The 20,200-nt window shown below is 45.7% G+C and overlaps 1 protein-coding gene across 3 annotated transcripts in view; it reads right to left on the bottom strand.

The window, feature by feature from the left end:
• NCOA1 (nuclear receptor coactivator 1) overlaps positions 1-20,200 on the bottom strand; it is a 1,223,800-nt gene that overhangs the window by 186,482 nt on the left and 1,017,118 nt on the right. For all 3 annotated transcript variants that reach the window (XM_086928021.1, XM_086928023.1, XM_086928022.1), the window contains one exon: positions 17,289-17,415. In XM_086928021.1, the coding sequence (XP_086784147.1) occupies positions 17,289-17,415 (127 nt within the window). The remainder of the gene's footprint in view (positions 1-17,288; positions 17,416-20,200) is intronic.

Below are 20,200 nucleotides of genomic sequence, written 5' to 3'. Positions count from 1 at the left end.
TGGAGCAGATGGGTTTCTGGACTTCTGCTGTGCCGCCTGAGTAATTACAGAATCCAGCTTGGGATGACCCAAAAGACAAGCTGGTTCATCTATAGGTGCCTTATACTTTTTGTCTAGTTTGGCCAGAACCGGTGTCACCGTAGCTGGCGTCTCCATGACCTTCAATCCTTCCTCCCAAATATGACTCATGATAGTCAAGGATCGCACAGATTTGCGATACGAATCCTTGAAGTTGTATAAAAAGCATTCCGCATTATCCTCAGTCATGGTGAGTACAAACCTCTTAGTGGCTCTTTCCATTAAATTATGAAAACCACCAATGTCCTCCGCTGGAGAATCTGCTGGCTTTGGCGTAGGAGTTGAAGGTGAGGGGATGAGATAGTCATTCCACTCTGCACTTGGCTCCGCACTCTCTCCATCCTCGTGGTCATCATCCGAGGTTTCGTGGTGCGACGTTGGTGGTGGAGACCTAGCAGTAGGCTCTGGCAAAATTTCTCTCCTATGCACTGGCGTCCCTGGTACAGACCGTGGACGCGGAGTAGCCTCTGGATTTTCCTGAGTGGCTGGAGCCGTTGGATATCTTCTTCTATAATCCTCCAACATACCCTGGAGGTCTTACAACAAAGAGGATGTTACACTTGTCATCTCCTCATTCTGATGTTGGTGATATTGATGCTGTTCTTGGGGATGCTCATGAAAACCCCCATATTCTTCCTCAGAATCGACCTCCTGGTACTTGAAATGTAATTGCGAAGGGCTACTCGCAAAACCATAAGGATCCTCGTCATCCCCTTCCTCCGAATCTTCCTCTTCCAACAGGTGAGATGGAACCAATGGAGACACTTTGCTCGGCGATGTAACCTCTGGTGTTATAGGCTTTTTCTAGGGTACCAATCTTTTCTCTGGTGTCTTTTCCGTCGTCGACAAGCCCGTCGGCGAGATCCCCGTCATCGACCAAGTTATTGTCGTTATTGTCGTTGACGCCACCGTCTATGTTGTAGTCATCGTCGACGCTGTCCTCGTCGACGCTCCGGCCGTCGTCCTCGTCGACGCTGCCGTCGTCGACGCTGCCGTCGACGATGAAGATACAGCAACGCTCATCGACGCCTTCATCACAGACGAAACCGTCGATGATGCCGACGCGGTCTTCTCACCAGCTTTTCCTTCTTTTCTCGTCGACGATGTCGATGGTTTTTTCGCCGACGATGACATCTTTTTAGTCGCCGGTCCCGTTGACAGCGCTGAAACACTTCCTTTCTCCTCAGAAGGCGCAGAGGAAGTTCTCTTGATGGTAATCTTGACTCCATGAGGCGATTTTGGAGGTTCTGGGCCGGACTTCTCCTGCTTTACCTCGGAAGCAGAACCCTTTTTCCCCTTAGCTTTACCTGAAGGGGATTTTTAGGGACTGCGCCCGGAAGACCCTGGAGTGTCTTTTTTGGAGCCTTCTCAGGTCTTTCTCCTGAGGAATGTGTCTGAGGAGATCTATTTCTATTTTGAAATCTCTTAGACAATACAGACTCCTCCTCACTCTCACTTGAGAGGATTTCCTTCCTTGCCTTCACCTTCTGGAGCCAAATCAGCAGCCTTCCCTCACGATCCCTCAAGGTTTTATTTGAAAAGGTTTGAAATACCTTACAATCTGCTGCCTTATGGTCTGGATATAGGCAGTATATGCAATCCTTGTGAGGGTCATCTGTATAAAGTCTCTTCTTAGAGCAGGTGGAACAAGCTCTAAATAATCCCTTTTTCTCCTTCTCAGACATGTAGATGAATAAGGAATTCAAATAAGAAGAAATCAGAAGATGAGAGACCTCAAATCTCAGTCAAAATACTGTAAAAGTAAAGAGTTTGAGCAGAGCTCAAAGGAGACTCCCTAGCACAACGTGCAGTAGAAAATCTGAGGGGCAGAATGTTCTCTCAGGAGTGTTCTAGAGGGTGAGGAGCTCTGATTGGTTCAGGGAAAAGTTTGGGCCTTTTTTACATAAAGGCTATGGGTTGCAAAAGGGAAATGGGCCTAGGCCTCTTTTCAGTTTGCTATACTACTAAGCATTGCTTTTTTATATACCGGAGACTCCTGTCTCGATGACGGGGAATGATTCAGGCATGTGAATCTATGAAAGTTCCAATACTGGAGTAATTTATGTACTACAGGAATGGCCTGCTCTTTTTAAATTATCTTGTGTTCAAAACCTTACACAGTGCCAAGTCTGTCTTCAAACAGAGCCCTGTGGAGTTCCAATAATATTCTGTACCTGGTCCGAGCACCATCGCAAACAACCCTTGGTCTAGCCACCCCAAAATGCTGTAACCTCTTAGCTACATATACCTTAGTGAAAATCTCTCTATCTTTGTACATAACCTTCTCTTGAAAGAAAACATATCAATTGAGAAACCTCCATACAGAACTATGTGAATGCCAGGTGGGGACAGGTCAATATGACTCCACTCCCTAGAGTACAAATCATCAGTTACAAAGGTTACAGGTGACCCAGAATCAATAGTGACTTCAAATTGTATCACGCCTATTTTTATAGTGCATACCGAATCACCTCGTTATCATCTTAATAAATAATATTACCCTACTTGCAGTACCTAAATCCTTTTCATTCTCCATTCCTGAAATTATATATTTTTCATTAATTAGTGCTACCTTTTGTGATGTTTTGCATACGCCTGTGAAGTGGCCAACGTTTTTGCATGTTAGGCAACTTTTACCTATAGCAAGCTCACCTATTACAGCTTGCTTAATCTCCACAGCGGCCCCAACAACACTAGTATGCCTGGCTTCACCTTGGGGGTGCACCCAGGAGTGGGCACTTCACAGGGAAAGCGGTATTCGTACAAGCGCCGAGATGCCTAATGGTGATTTGTGCGCTATACAAGTACCATTACAGTTTACAAGATAACTCTGGCATTACCTAAATGGGCCTTGGACCTCCCTCTAAAACAAATACTATTGTGATGAACCATCAGGTTTAGTTTTGGACAAGAAAGCGATTACAGTATCAACATTTTTTTTTGCTGTTTTATACAGCACAAATTAGACCCGAAAGAATACGAGAGCTTTACATGAGCAACAGTTGCATTACAGACGGACGCATTCATTTTATTTTTAGGCACAGGGAGATTAAGTGATTTGCCCAGAATCACAGGATGTTTGAGCCTCCAGTCAGACTGGAACCTGGTTCCCCAAGCTTTAAGGTCGGCTGCTCTAGCCGTTACGCCACATCCTCTCACCATTAATGTGTTTAAACTTCCCTAATTCTTTGGGAGACATGATGGATGTTTCAATGCCCCTAGCTATTACCAGCATTTCAACAAGGCTAGGGTTTTGGAAGCATAATTTCTCTTGCATTCTCCCATTGAAACGTTGACTACTAACCGGTCAAGTAAATAATGATCTTGATTTCCATCCAAATCGCATTTGGAGGCCCAAATTCTGAGTTCCGCCAGAAACCTGTCAAAGAAGTCATGGTCCAATTGAGGGCGTGTGAAAAGCTTACGTCGTTCCACTATAATACTTGTGTCATCCTTGAAATAATTATGCAGTCTATTTACAATATACATCTGTTTAACTAGCATCTTGAGGAGGAAACATCGGTAGGTGGTCAGAAATCCTTTGACCTTCGGCATCAAAACATATACAGATATCGGGTAGGTTCAAATTTGATAGCAGTCGCAATTAGATAACTTTCAAATGTTTTGAACCATTGTTTCCATTTCGTTTTCTGTCATTCAGGTTCAGGAAAAAAAGAGACTGGTAGATCTGCCCACTGCACGGTATTCTATTCAGCAAGTAAACAAGTAAAAGCTGAGGATAATCCAATCGTTATTGGTTCTCTTCAATAGTACAATAAGTTTCTCTGTGACAACGGCCAATTAAAGTGCAGCAGATTCTTTGAGCAATGAGCAGAGACTTGAGCTTCAATGCCACCCAATGTGGACCAAAGGAGTGAAAAGTAAAGATGCCTGGTATCCTTAGCACACACACAGGACGCACCCTTATGCGTTCAAATGTATAGCATTCAGATGCACAACGCAATATGACGGAACAGTAATCACCAGCTCTGCGGGAAGAGCTTAATGTTGATGAGGGCGCTGTTCTCAGAGTTGGGATCAGTCCATCCTCTTCGCCAATACATGTGGTAGCATACTCATATGGAAGACACGTCACCAAAGGTTTACATAGGTTTAATTTATAAAGGGTGAAACAGCACACGACGTTCCAAAGTGACTGTCCCAGAACCAGCCTCAACTGAACTGGAATCTGGGACTCACACCAAGCGACGCCTAAACCAAGATTCTAAAGAGAATACACACCTTAGAGGGGTAATTAATACATATACTATAGATTAAATATATGCTATGCCTAAATTATGCCTAATTTAAGAATACATAAAATCCCACCCTGCATCGCAAACAATCCCCAACAAGAGGCGTTCTAAACGTTGCTTTGTTTGATGGCGTCTGCGTGGGTTTTGAGAGGTATTGTAACATCATTCGCCGGACGGCCCCTTTAAACATGTTAACAAAACACGAAAACGATAAATACAAACTTGTTAAGTAACTGAGTTCCGTGGTCTTAAAAAGCAGGAGCATTTCATAGCCTCATAACAGCCAGAAGGTGGCAGCGTGCGCAGCTTCGTAAATGAGCAGTTTAGTCTGTAAACGCTGGCGAGGCGAGGGAGGACCTTCCCCAGCACACGGATTCAAGTCAAGTCAAGTCAAAAACAAACTTTATTTGGTTTGTTACAACCATAAAAGTACAATTTACCTCTTATCTTACTAAAACAGGGAAAATAAAAACAACAGTAAATACATAGCACGGCGGTATCAATAAACATATTATATCTTAATATACATATACTTCGACTATCATTTTTAAAACCGGAATGTTATCACAATTGATTTAAATAAGACGCTTAGTTCATATCTATACATCATCTTCTTAATCATACAGCACTATTTTAATCACTAATTGTTTCACATTTATTTGATGTCAAGGGCTTATATTATTAGATCTTACTCTGTGCAGCTGAGAAATACCTTAACTTTTTTTATATATTTCCCCAAGGCACAGGCTATATCTAAGTTCTCCATTTCCATCAACAATTTAGCAGCTTGCATCCTATTTGCAATATTATAATTTTTAAAAATCGGACGTAAAATCTCCTTTCGTAAATCTAAAAACCACATACAATCTAATAAAATGTGTATAATATTACAGGTAGTACCTAAAGTGCAAGTGCAGATCCCATTACAACTTATCATTTGATTTCGGGCTCCATTATTCGCGTAGCATGGGTTTATTCCGATTCTCATTTTTAGGACTTCCCGCCTTAAGTTATGACTTGGTAACCGGTCCACATACGGAAAGTGTTGGTCAAGCTCCCAGGCAGATGTCATGTGGGCTACTGAGCTTTTTTGTGAGAGGTACTCCCGATCATAGGTGCGGGACATATCGGTGCCTTGGAGCCTTATCTCTCTCTTTCCTATTATTATATGATCTTGTAGTGGGCAGACCTTCAGATCGAGCACCCTGTATGCATTCCTTATTGATGCTCTAGCCTCTTTTGCCCAGGGTAGGTCGCTCTTTATAATTTCCTCTTTGGCCCACTGGGAGATTTTGAGGAGCTCATCTGTTCCCAATCGCTGCCAGAATCGTACAAGGGCCATACAGGCGGTTATCGCCCACGAAGTAATTCCCAACTCAAGTCTAACCGCCTGTACCATAGAAGATTTAGGCAGTACAAATAGGCTTTTTAACACCTTCGCTGCTAGGTGTTTTCCCCTCCGGTGCTGGATGATGCCCATTTCCATAGTTTCATGACGAGCTCAGCTCGTCATCAGCACAGCTCAACCGTGCATCATGACGAGCTGAGCTCGTCATGAGCATGGAAAGGGTTAATATATTTCCCTCCTCTCTATCCCAGGAGGTCTTACTGCTTAAGTAAATGACTTCGGCTCCGTACAAGAATTGAGGGGGCACCATTGCTTGATAGGCTTTCAGGACCGGTCTGTCCGACATTTCTCCGTATATATTGTTGAATCTTTTTAGACCTTTCACGGAAGCCAATGCCCTCATTTTTAGTGCTTGTAAATGAGTATGCCATTTCAGGGTACCAGAAAACCACATTCCCAGGTATCTATATTCAGAAACCCTCTCAAGTAATACTGTGCCCAGGTACCAAGAGAACTTTGTTTTTCTCCTACCAAAACAAACAATTTTTGTTTTCTCCATATTTACTACTAGTTTTTTTGGTAGTACAGTATTCTTTGAATCGATTTAATTTTCTTTGGAGCCCAATCTCCGTCTGGTCCATGATTACCAGATCGTCAGCATATAGGAGGCATGATATCTGGTTTCCTCCCAATTTTGGGTTTGACCCTCTAACCTCTCTCAGCTTTTGAGGCAGGTCTTTTCTCCTATATCCACCAAGGTGGGTTTTGAGAGGTATTGTAACATCATTCGCCGGACGGCCCCTTTAAACATGTTAACAAAACACGAAAACGATAAATACAAACTTGTTAAGTAACTGAGTTCCGTGGTCTTAAAAAGCAGGAGCATTTCATAGCCTCATAACAGCCAGAAGGTGGCAGCGTGCGCAGCTTCGTAAATGAGCAGTTTAGTCTGTAAACGCTGGCGAGGCGAGGGAGGACCTTCCCCAGCACACGGATTCAATCTCCTGAACTTCGATGCACCTTTGAAGTTCTGAAAAGTAGAGCCGGCCCGATCAACATTAGGAGCCGCTCCTCAACCAACATGTGATCCCGTCTGACTGCTTCAAACTTTCTGAACTTCTGAAGGGCTCCGAAGAGCTAAAGAATAACAGGAGACGCTAATCCCTCCCAAAATAGACGGCTGCCGCAGTCGCATGCCTGTGCTCTCTCTCCGCGTCCTCAGGAAACCCCGAGAGCGGTACAGGTACGGCTAGAGGCCCTCATTACGGTTACTGCAGTGATCAGCTCGGCCTCGCAGCGCCTCATTCATTCACTGCTCCAGAAAATGACAGGAAACAAGGGAAACACTTCCGGCATGGCAAGGTGCGCCACTCCACCGGCGCCCCCTTCTTCTACATGCCAGGCACATCATCACGCACTCTTAGGTCATCTGTGTGAAGTATTCGCATGAATTCCAGCCGATTACGGATTTCAAAGAATGTAAAGGCAATGACATTCGTTTTTAGTTTCTCGCTCGTTAATTAATGCATTAGAATGCATTCGAATCGCCAAACTTACCAACTTAATCATTGCTTTGACCAAACAGCATTTCCACCCTGAAACTAAACTCGAATCTTCAACCAGCAGCTCACGGGTTGTTTATCTCCCAAAACGCAGGAATCCAACTAGAACTTAATGGGAGCCCGAGCTAGCGCCCCTGGCACAGGCACCAACAAGAGGGCTTTCAGGGTTATCCTCCCTGGTGCACCTTTGGCAGCTCATAGTAATGACACCCTCCTTACAACTGTAGAGCACAAGGGCAACCATGCATTCCTATATATAGGAACTCCGCTACCTGTTCCTGGGGAGGCAATATATAAAATGACACAAGGGGAATTTCCACCCACTGTAAGCTTCCATATGAGTCAATGATGCACAAATGCACACTGGGTAAGTAACCTTTTTCCTTTGCATGGGTAAAATATTTTACCCCTGAAAAAGGCCCTTCACCTACAACCCCATTAAATGTGAGGATGTGCCCTCTTCTTTATTACTCTGGAAAGGCACTCCTGCGTTTCGCACAAGTACATGCACAAATGTATTTTTACCAGGAAAATGTCCCACAAGAAGTATGTAAATGCTCAAGCTCACAGGTTCTTGAGTGATTACCCTTCCTATGTGTATAGGTTACAGACTTAGAAGCTCAACAAACTCACTCCTAACCCTAAACTTGCTAATGTGGCGATTCTGCCAGGGCACTCAAAAGTGCGTCTTACAAACGTAAAATTCATCCAGCCCTAATTATGTGAATCAAGAGGTGGAATTAGTGTTTTGAGCACCGAAGCCATCCCTGAAGCCAGTCCAAAAGTGTGCATCTGGCATGGAACACACAACGGCCCGCGGTCAGATCAAAGTTTCAATGGTTTCACCTGTGGACTTCGAACATTTGCCCTGTGGGTCGAACGGAAAGGCCGAGTCCACCGAGGCGGTGTAAAGTTGGATGGACAAGAATTGAGGACACAGGGTGGAGGCTGAGAAGAACCAAAAACAAACTAAAATAATTATATGGTGCTATATGAACGTTAAATTCACAGATGTGCAAACCAGGTATCACATTTTTATCATCAGACCTTAAAGCTTTACAGTTCTTAAGGAACAGGATATATCTGACAGAAGGTCTTGCATAAATGCGCAGTCCTCCTGTGCCCTAAGAGACCAGGGTCAGAGCTGGGAATATATACAATATTGTTCACATGAGATGAGAAGCGACGCCGATGTGACACAATCAAGGTGCTGTCACCCACAGGCACTGCTATACTTAGGACGGAACTGCGCCATTTCCCATCCATGCGCGCAAGAGAACCTTTAGCGCCACATTTTACATTTGGGAACATTCCCAGTACCTGCTCTCCCAATACTTCTCTCTTCACACAGAGCGAACGGATGAATGTTGTACTGCGTCGGTCTTGAAGTTCACTTTACTTTGTCTTCATATGGCTCAACAATTGCTCCACTATTAGTTCCATCTGCCTTGAAAGACTCATCTGTGACCAAACACACCTCGGCTGCCTGCCCATGACTGGCTAGATTACAAGGGATGCGGGAAACACAATTCTTATCAAAAAGACTTACTTGAACGAGCTGATTCCTACCAGTGCTGTGATGGTAAAAGTGTGCGACTGCTACCGCTTCTGCATTACACATATGGGACTGCTACCCCTTCTGCATTACACATATGGGACTGCTACCCCTTCTGCATTACACATATGGGTCTGCTACCCCTTCTGCATTACACATGTGGGTCTGCTACCCCTTCTGCATTACACATGTGGGTCTGCTACCCCTTCTGCATTACACATATGGGTCTGCTACCCCTTCTGCATTACACATATGGGTCTGCTATCCCTTCTGCATTACACATATGGGACTGCTACCCCCTCTGTATTACACATATGGGACTGCTACCCCTTCTGCATTACACATATGGGTCTGCTACCCCTTCTGCATCACACATATGGGTTTGCTACCCCTTCTGCATCACACATATGGGTCTGCTACCCCTCCTGCATCACACATATGGTTCTGCTACCCCTTCTGCATTACACATATGGGTCTGCTACCCCTTCTGCATTACACATATGGGACTGCTACCCCTTCTGCATTACACATGTGGGTCTGCTACCCCTTCTGCATTACACATGTGGGTCTTCTACCCCTTCTGCATTACACATATGGGTCTGCTACCCCTTCTGCATTACACATATGGGTCTGCTATCCCTTCTGCATTACACATATGGGACTGCTACCCCTTCTGCATTACACATATGGGACTGCTACCCCTTCTGCATAACACATATGGGTCTGCTACCCCTTCTGCATTACACATGTGGGTCTGCTACCCCTTCTGCATTACACATATGGGTCTGCTACCCCTTCTGCATTACACATATGGGTCTGCTATCCCTTCTGCATTAGACATATGGGACTGCTACCCCTTCTGCATTACACATATGGGACTGCTACCCCTTCTGCATAACACATATGGGTCTGCTACCCCTTCTGCATTACACATGTGGGTCTGCTACCCCTTCTGCATTACACATATGGGTCTGCTACCCCTTCTGCATTACACATATGGGACTGCTATCCCTTCAGTACACATATGGGACTGCTACCCCTTCTGCTTACACATATGGGACTGCTACCCCTTCTGCATTACACATATGGGACTGCTACCCCTTCTGCATTACACATATGGGACTGCTACCCCTTCTGCATTACACATATGGGACTGCTACCCCTTCTGCATTACACATATGCATTACACATATGGGTCTGCTACCCCTTCTGCATTACACATATGGGACTGCTACCCCTTCTGCATTACACATATGGGTCTGCTACCCCTTCTGCATTACACATGTGGGTCTGCTACCCCTTCTGCATTACACATATGGGTCTGCTACCCCTTCTGCATTACACATATGGGTCTGCTATCCATTCTGCATTACACATATGGGACTGCTACCCCCTCTGTATTACACATATGGGACTGCTACCCCTTCTGCATTACACATATGGGACTGCTACCCCTTCTGCATTACACATATGGGACTGCTACCCCTTCTGCATTACAGATATGGGTCTGCTACCCCTTCTGCATTACACATATGGGACTGCTACCCCTTCTGCATTACACATATGGGACTGCTACCCCTTCTGCAATACACATATGGGTCTGCTACCCCTTCTCCATTACACATACGGGTCTGCTACCCCTTCTGCATTCCACATATGGGTCTGCTACCCCTTCTGCATTCCACATATGGGTCTGCTACCCCGTCTGCATTCCACATATGGGACTGCTACCCCTTCTGCATTCCACATATGGGAATGCTACCCCTTCTGCATTACACATATGGGACTGCTACCCATTCTGCATTACACATATGAGTCTGCTACCCCTTCTGCATTACACATATGAGTCTGCTACCCCTTCTGCATTACACATATGGGACTGCTACCCCTTCTGCATTACACCTATGGGACTGCTACCCATTCTGCATTACACCTGTGGGACTGCTACCTCTTCTGCATTACACCTATGGGACTGCTACCCCTTCTGCATTACACACATGGGACTGCTACCCCTTCTGCATTACACACATGGGACTGCTACCCCTTTTGAATTACACATATGAGACTGCTACCCCTTCTGCCACATATGGACTGCTACCCTTTCTGCATTACACATATGAGACTGCTACCCCTTCTGCATTACACATATGAGACTGCTACTCCTTCTGCATTACACATATGGGACTGCTACCCCTTCTGCATTACACATATGGGACTGCTAACCCTTCTGCATTATACACATGGGACTGCTAACCCTTCTGCATTATACATATGGGACTGCTACCCCTTCTGCATTACACATATGGGACTGCTACCCCTTCTGCATTACACATATGGAACTGCTACCCCTTCTGCATTACACATATGGGTCTGCTACCACTTCTGCATTACACATATGGGTCTGCTACCCATTCTGCATTACACATATGGGTCTGCTACCCATTCTGCATTACACATATGGGTCTGCTACCCGTCCTGCATTACATATATGAGACTGCTACCCCTTCTGCATTACACATATGGGTCTGCTACCCCTTCTGCATTACACATATGGGACTGCTACCCCTTCTGCATTACACATATGGGTCTGCTACCCCTTCTGCATTACACATATGGGACTGCTACCCCTTCTGCATTACACATATGGGACTGCTACCCCTTCTGCATTACACATATGGGACTGTTACCCCTTCTGCATTACACATATGGGACTGCTACCCCTTCTGCATTACACATATGGGACTGTTACCCCTTCTGCATTACACATATGGGACTGCTACCCCTTCTGCATTACACTTATGGGACTGCTACTCCTTCTGCATTACACATATGGGTCTGCTACCCCTTCGGCATTACACATATGGGACTGCTACTCCTTCTGCATTACACATATGGGTCTGCTACCCCTTCGGCATTACACATATGGGACTGCTACCAATTCTGCACTACACATATGGGACAGCCACCCCTTCTGCATTACACATATGGGACTACTATCCCTTCTGCATTACACAGGAGAAGTGTGGCTCACTGGTTAGAGGAGGCAGACCTGGAAGCAGAGGTCAGCCCGGGACCAGGGTTCAATTCCCGGCTCGGTGGGGTCTTGAGTCCTAAAATGTCCATGGACTCGACCATTCTCACTCCGGTGCCTACTTGATTCACGGGTTCACACTCTGCGACTCTGGGCAATAGCTTGCTTAATCTCCACAACGGCCCCTCGCGGCGGGATGCCTGGCTTTCACCTTGCGGATACCCTGCCGGGGTTATCTCACAGGGGAATACCAGGATGGGTTCCCCAAGCAAGCGCTTAGAAACCGCTCGGTGATTTGCGCTATATAAATTCCTGTACATTTACATTTACACATATGGGACTGCTACCCCTTCTGCATTACACATATGGGACTGCTACCCCTTCTGCATTACACATATGGGACTGCTACCCCTTCTGCATTACATATACGGGTCTGCTACCCCTTTTGCATTAAACATATGGGACTGCTACCACTTCTGCACTACACATATGTGACCGCTACCCCTTCTGCATAACACATACGGGACTGCTACCCCTTCAGCATTACACATATGGGACTGCTACCCCTTCTGCATTACACATATGGGACTGCCACCTATTCTGCATTACACATATGGGACTGCTACCCCTTCTGCATTACACATATGGGACTGCTACCCCTTCTGCATTACACATATGGGACTGCCACCTATTCTGCATTATACATATGGGACTGCTACCCCTTCTGCATTACACATATGGGACTGCTAACCCTTCTGCATTATACATATGGGACTGCTAACCCTTCTGCATTATACATATGGGACTGCTAACCCTTCTGCATTATACATATGGGACTGCTACCCCTTCTGCATTACACATATGGGACTGCTACCCATTCTGCATTACCCATATGGGACTGCTACACCTTCTGCAGTACACATATGGGACTGCTACCCCTTCGGCATTACACATATGGGACTGCTACCCCTTCTGCATTACACATATGGGACTGCCACCTATTCTGCATTACACATATGGGACTGCTACCCCTTCTGCATTACACATATGGGCCTGCTACCCCTTCTACACTACACATATGGGACTGCTACCCCTTCAGCATTACACATATGCATTACACATATGGGTCTGCTACCCCTTCTGTATTACACATATGGGCCTGCTACCCCTTCTGCATTACACATATGGGTCTGCTACCCCTTCTGCATTACACAAATGGGACTGCTACCCCTTCTGCATTACACATATGGGTCTGCTACCCCTTCTGCATTACACATATGGGTCTGCTACCCCTTCTGCATTACACATATGGGTCTGCTACCCCTTCTGCATTACACACATCGGTCTACTATCCCTTCGGCATTACACATATGGGACTGCTACCCCTTCTGCATTACACATATGGGACTGCTACCCCTTCTGCATTACACATATGGGTCTGCTACCCCATCTGCATTACACATATGGGACTGCTACCCCTTCTGCATTACACATATGGGTCAGCTACCCCTTCTGCATTACACATATGGGACTGCTACCCCTTCTGCATTACATATATGGGACTGCTACCCCTTCTGCATTACACATATGGGACTGCTACTTATTTTGCATTACACATATGGGACTGCTACCTATTCTGCATTACACATATGGGACTGCTACCAATTCTGCATTATACATATGGGAATTCTACCCCTTCAGCATTACATATATGGGACTGCTACCCCTTCGGCATTACACATATTGGACTGCTACCCCTTCTGCATTACACATAAGGGACTGCTACCTATTCTACATTATACATATGGGACTGCTACCCCTCCGGCATTACACATATGGGACTGCTACCCCTTCTGCATTACACATATGGGACTGCTACCCCTTCTGCATTACACATATGGGACTGCTACCCCTTCTGCATTACACATATGGGACTGCTACCCCTTCTGCATTACACATATGGGACTGCTACCCCTTCTGCATTACACATATGGGACTGCTACCCCTTCTGCATTACACATATGGGACTGCTACCCCTTCTGCATTACACATATGGGTCTGTTACCCCTTCTGCATTACACATATGAGACTGCTACCCCTTCTGCATTACACATATGAGACTGCTACCCCTTCTGCATTTCACATATGGGACTGCTACCCCTTCTGCATTACACATATGGGACTGCTACCCCTTCTGCATTACACTTATGGGACTGCTACCCCTTCTGCATTACACCTATGGGTCTGCTACCCCTTCTGCATTACACCTATGGGACTGCTACCCCTCCTGCATTGAACATATGGGACCGCTACCCCTTCTGCATTACACATATGGGACTGCTACTTATTTTGCATTACACATATGGGACTGCTACCTATTCTGCATTACACATATGGGACTGCTACCAATTCTGCATTATACATATGGGAATTCTACCCCTTCAGCATTACATATATCGGACTGCTACCCCTTCGGCATTACACATATTGGACTGCTACCCCTTCTGCATTACAGATAAGGGACTGCTACCTATTCTGCATTATACATATGGGACTGCTACCCCTCTGGCATTACACATATGGGACTGCTACCCTTTCGGCATTACACATATGGGACTGCTACCCCTTCGGCATTACACACATGGGACTGCTACCCATTCAGCATTAAACATATGGGACTGCTACCACTTCTGCACTACACATTTGGGACTGCTACCCCTTCTGCATAACACATATGGGACTGCTACCTCTTCTGCATTACACATATGGGACTGCTACCTCTTCTGCATTACACATATGGGACTGCTACCCCTTCGGCATTACACATATGGGACTGCTACCCCTTTGGCATTACACATATGGGACTGCTACCACTTCTGCATTACACATATGGGACTTCTACCCCTTCGGCATTACACATATGGGACTGCTACCCCTCCGGCATTACACATATGGGACTGCTACCCCTCCGGCATTACACATATGGGAATGCTACCCCTCCGGCATTACACATACGGGACTGCTACCCCTCCGGCATTACACATACCGGACTTCTACCCTTTCGGCATTACACATATGGGACTTCTACCCCTTCAGCATTACACATATGGGACTTCTACCCCTTCGGCATTACACATATGGGTCTGCTACCCCTCCGGCATTAGATATATGGGGCTGCTACCCCTTCAGCATTACACATATGGGACTGCTACCCCTCTGGCATTACACATATGGGACTTCTACCCCTTCGGCATTACACATATGGGACTGCTACCCCTTCGGCATTACACATATGGGACTTCTACCCCTTCTGCATTACACATATGGGACCGCTACCCCTCCTGCATTACACATATGAGTCTGCTACCCCTTCTGCATTACACATATGGGTCTGCTACCCCTTCTGCATTACACATATGGGTCTACTACCCCTTCTGCATTACACATATGGGTTTGCTACCCCTTCTGCATTACACATATGGGACTGCTACCCCTTCTACATCACACATATGGAACTGCTACCCCCTCTGTATTACACATATGGGACTGCTACCCCTTCTGCATTACACATATGGGTCTGCTACCCCTTCTGCATCACACATATGGGTCTGCTACCCCTTCTGCATCACACATATGGGTCTGCTACCCCTCCTGCATTACACATATGGTTCTGCTACCCCTTCTGCATTACACATATGGGTCTGCTACCCCTTCTGCATTACACATATGAGACTGCTACCCCTTCTGCATTACACATATGGGACTGCTACCCCTTCTGCATTACACATATGGGACTGCTACCCCTCCTGCATTACACATATGGGACTGCTACCCCTTCTTCATTACACATATGGGACTGCTACCCCTTCTGCATTACACATATGGGACTGCTACCCCTCCTGCATTACACATATGGGACTGCTACCCCCTCCTGCATTACACATATGGTTCTGCTACCCCTTCTGCATTACACATATGGGTCTGCTACCCCTTCTGCATTACACATATGAGACTGCTACCCCTTCTGCATTACACATATGGGACTGCTACCCCTTCTGCATTACACATATGGGACTGCTACCACTCCTGCATTACACATATGGGACTGCTACCCCTTCTTCATTACACATATGGGACTGCTACCCCTTCTGCATTACACATATGGGACTGCTACCCCTCCTGCATTACACATATGGGACTGCTACCCCTTCTGCATCACACATATGGGACTGCTACCCCTCCTGCATTACACATATGGGACTGCTCCCCCTCCGGCATTACACATATGGGACTGCTACGACTTCTGTATTACACATATGGGACGGCTACCCCTCCTGCATTACACATATGGGACTGCTACCCCTTTGGAAATTACACATATGGGACTGCTACCCCTTCTGTATTACACATATGGGACTGCTACCCCTTCTGTATTACACATATGGGACTGCTACCCCTTCTGCATTACACATATGGGACTGCTACCCCTCCTGCATTACACATATGGGACTGCTACCCCTTCAGCATTACACATATGGGACTGCTACCCCTTCAGCATTACACATATGGGACTGCTACCCCTTCTGCATCACACATATGGGACTGCTACCCCTTCTGCATTACACATATGGGACTTCTACCCCTTCTGCATCACACATATGGGACTGCTACCCCTTCTGCATTACACATATGGGACTGCTACCCATTCTGCATCACACATATGGGACTGCTACCCCTTCTGCATCACACATATGGGACTGCTACCCCTTCTGCATTACACATATGGGACTTCTACCCCTTCTGCATCACACATATGGGACTGCTACCCCTTCTGCATTACACATATGGGACTTCTACCCCTTCTGCATCACACATATGGGACTGCTACCCCTTCTGCATTACACATATGGGACTGCTACCCATTCTGCATTACACATATGGGTTTGCTACCCCTTCTGCATTACACACAGGAGACTTTCTATATAAGTTAAAGATGTTTTCAAAAAGAAAACTGTACATTGGAGCAGATCTCTAGGTATAGCAAGCCAGGGAAGGGACGTTTCCTTGTCTATTCCCTCTTCGTTACACTGAGGCCTTGAGGGTGAAATTCGAGAGACATGGACTGTTTGATATCCACGTGATTGGGCACCTGCAGCACACACCAGATACTCCAGTTCCTGTGTCACATCACTGACAAAACCGGCCCCTCACGAGCACAAGAACGTCAGATCCCGCCCCCTAAACTCTCTATCCCACTATACTGTGTCGTCACTTCTAAGTGACAATACACAAAGCCAATTTAAAGAGAGAAGTGCAAGTGTGCCATGCAATAGTGTGTTTAAGATTTGAGATTCTTGGGCTCTGCTCTTACAATACAACGACCACCACACTCCACGCCATATTTCATCTCTATTGTCAGTAATCATTCCACTGTAGGTATAAAAGAAAGAATACATACTCTTCCTGTTTGCTCATAGGTCCCCGGTTCATGGACGCCATGTTGTTGTCCATCCACGGTAGCTGCTCTCCAATCCCAGGCTGTCCGAAGGGGTGGTCTGCTAGAGCGAGCTCCAGCTCTGGGAGACCTAAGGCACAAACAACAGACAATGCTGGGCAATAATGTGAACAGGGAGCAGTAGGGCCTAGCTAACCACGGGCTTGCGCGGTACAACATGCGCACTAGAATGCAAGAACATCCAACATAATACACAGTGTGAACTCTTGGGGTGCAGTGGGACAGGACAGCGCTAAGGAGGGGGATGAACACCAATCCAGTGAAGAATTATGTCCACTCTGACGGTACGAACTGTCATTGATCCAAGTGGTATGCCTTCGAATTCATGACTAGCCAACAACGAAAAGTGCACTGAGGTTATTTGGGGAATTGTTTTTGAAGTACACGGGAAACATAAATTGGAATGTTAACTTCAATGTAACGAGTCCAATGCAACGCCTACACGGTCTTTGCCTACTTCTTTTCTTGGCAGGGGCGCAGTACTTAATTTGAGCCGGTGGTGTCTGCACTTAATCATCAACACCAGTGTTATAGCTGGAGGAGCTCCAGTTATGGACAAACTCATTTTTGGTAGGCACTGGAAGATTAAGGGCCAGATGTATGAAGCTGAAATGGGTTCGCAAACGCTGAAATTCTCAGAATTTCGGCGTTTGCGAACTCATGTGAACAAAATGGTATGTATGTAACAAATTTCAGTGCAAAATAAGGAATCGCAAATTTGCGATTCCTTATTTTGCTATTGCATTTAAGGAATCTCAAAATTTGCGATTCCTTAAATGCAATGTATGAAGAAAAAAAATTGCTAACTGTCCTTAAGGAATCGTAAATTACCACCAACTTCAAGTTGGTGGTAATTTGCTAATTTCTTGAAAAATGCTCATTTTTGCATTTTTCAAAGTGCCATGTGATGCACATACATGCCCTCAGGGCATGTATGTGCACCACATGTGCACCCATGCTTATTTCAGGGGTGTAAAAGGGTGTCCTTTGGACACCCCTGCACCCTTGAAATTATTCTCAATTTGCGATCTGCAAATTGCTAATCGCAAATTGAGAATAATTTCACATTCATTTCTATGGGCCTCCTGGCCAGTAGAAATGAATGGGAAATTATTCCTTAATTGCGATTAGCAATTTGCTAATCGCAATTAAGGAATTTTAAGAAATCGCTAAAAAATAGCGAATTACTACATACATACCACTTTGCAATTCTCAAATAGTGATTCCTTAAAAATCGCTATTTGAGAATCGCAAAAGTGTATCTTGATACATCTGACCCTAAGTCATTTGCCTTGAATCACAGAATGTTGTGCTGATGGCTCCAAAGCGCCAGAGTCAGCAGGTCTGGGTATTACGCCACATCCTCTCCCCAGTTAGTAGTTGACTGTTTTAGGTGGCGTTAGAGGAGAAATGGGATGGTGCACCCTGCTTCTACACGACAGCCCTGACACTTATTCTTCTTCTTCTTTTTTTTTACAAATTAACTGCAGGGCCGGAGAAGGTAGGGATTGTCTATGAAGGTCTCAAGCGTCTTTTAGATAGTGAAAAATGTCACAATATCAATCTAGTGAAAAGTTAGCAAGCCTCTCCTTCCATGGTCTCCATCAGGAGACCATGGAGTCATGGTGAGGAAGGCATAGGTTGCTACACAGATCCGCGTTGAGGTTCTTGTTGAAAGAGCTTGTTGGACACATCAAGACACTAACGCACTACTGCTTAGACTAGCACAGGATGAAGAGATCCAGAAGGGGAGGAAGATCGTTCCCGCACCTAGCGCCAAGGTGTGGATCTCTATCCCCAAGGAAATGAGACTGCCAAGGGATGGACTAAGCTTCAGGGAAAAATTAAAAAACATGGCTGTGTCTCTATTAACTCTCTGTTCTATATTTCATCATCTGCTCCTCAGCGCTGGGAAGCCCTTGGGCAGCTATGCGCTTTATAAAACCATAAACATAACGTTCGAATCAGGCTGAATATCATTGGGGACAGAGAACCAAGGTGACTGACTGGAACTCTTGCACTCTGCAGTAACTGAGCTACACAAGGGACTTGTTCTAGGGGCATTCTGGAAGAGGACGGGCCTGACATTTTTCAGCCAGCCCAGGATTGGGGAACTCAAAGACTGGGTGCATTTATCAAGTGTTAGCCACGTTTCAATCTCTGCATATTTCGCTTAATCTCCACAAGGCTGTGGCTGTCGGTAAAGAAAAGGAGTCTTTCATACTAGTTCATTTATCCTTTTTGAAGACCGTGCTCTTCAAAAATGACACCCTTTCAGACAACCATAGAGGAGCAAATTTCTCCTGTCTTTGACCTCCTTGCTCTTCAGCAATCAATGGGGCAGAGTGAGAAGATCCTAGCATAAATCGCTCTCGCCTGAGGATAATTTCCACTCACAAATGGCTGGCAGGGTCTATTACTCAAGCATTAAACTCACTAATGGGGTCAGTCACACTATTCCAAATCAGCATGGCACAAACGAATCCTGCGAGTATTTAAAAGCACTGGAAGTACAATGAATGCCTCAGCTTCAGAGAAAAGAAATTAAAGGTGGTACATTATTTTCTAATTAAAGAAAATTGGCTTTCTGCTGGTTACACTATTATTTAGAGGTCTAAGACTGGCTCCGTTGAACAAGTATTCCTACTGATGCAACATAGTTCTAAGGATTACCAGATCACAATGCCCCCCCCCCCACCAATGTGGCCTACACTCCTGCCCCGTGTCCTGGGTGTACCTTTAAACTGCCCCGACTGTACCCCCCGTGCATCGCGTGCCTCTCTCTGCCACAGCTTTGAAGCTCCACACAAGCGCCAATATCGGGCAGCACTTATTAACACGCGCTCTCTTCCCAG

The sequence above is a fragment of the Lissotriton vulgaris genome, chromosome 6 (genome assembly GCF_964263255.1).
Source record: "Lissotriton vulgaris chromosome 6, aLisVul1.2, whole genome shotgun sequence".
Lineage (NCBI taxonomy): Eukaryota > Metazoa > Chordata > Amphibia > Caudata > Salamandridae > Lissotriton > Lissotriton vulgaris.
The sequence above is the reverse complement of the archived record's forward strand: the minus strand, read 5'-3'. Positions and strand labels throughout refer to the sequence as shown.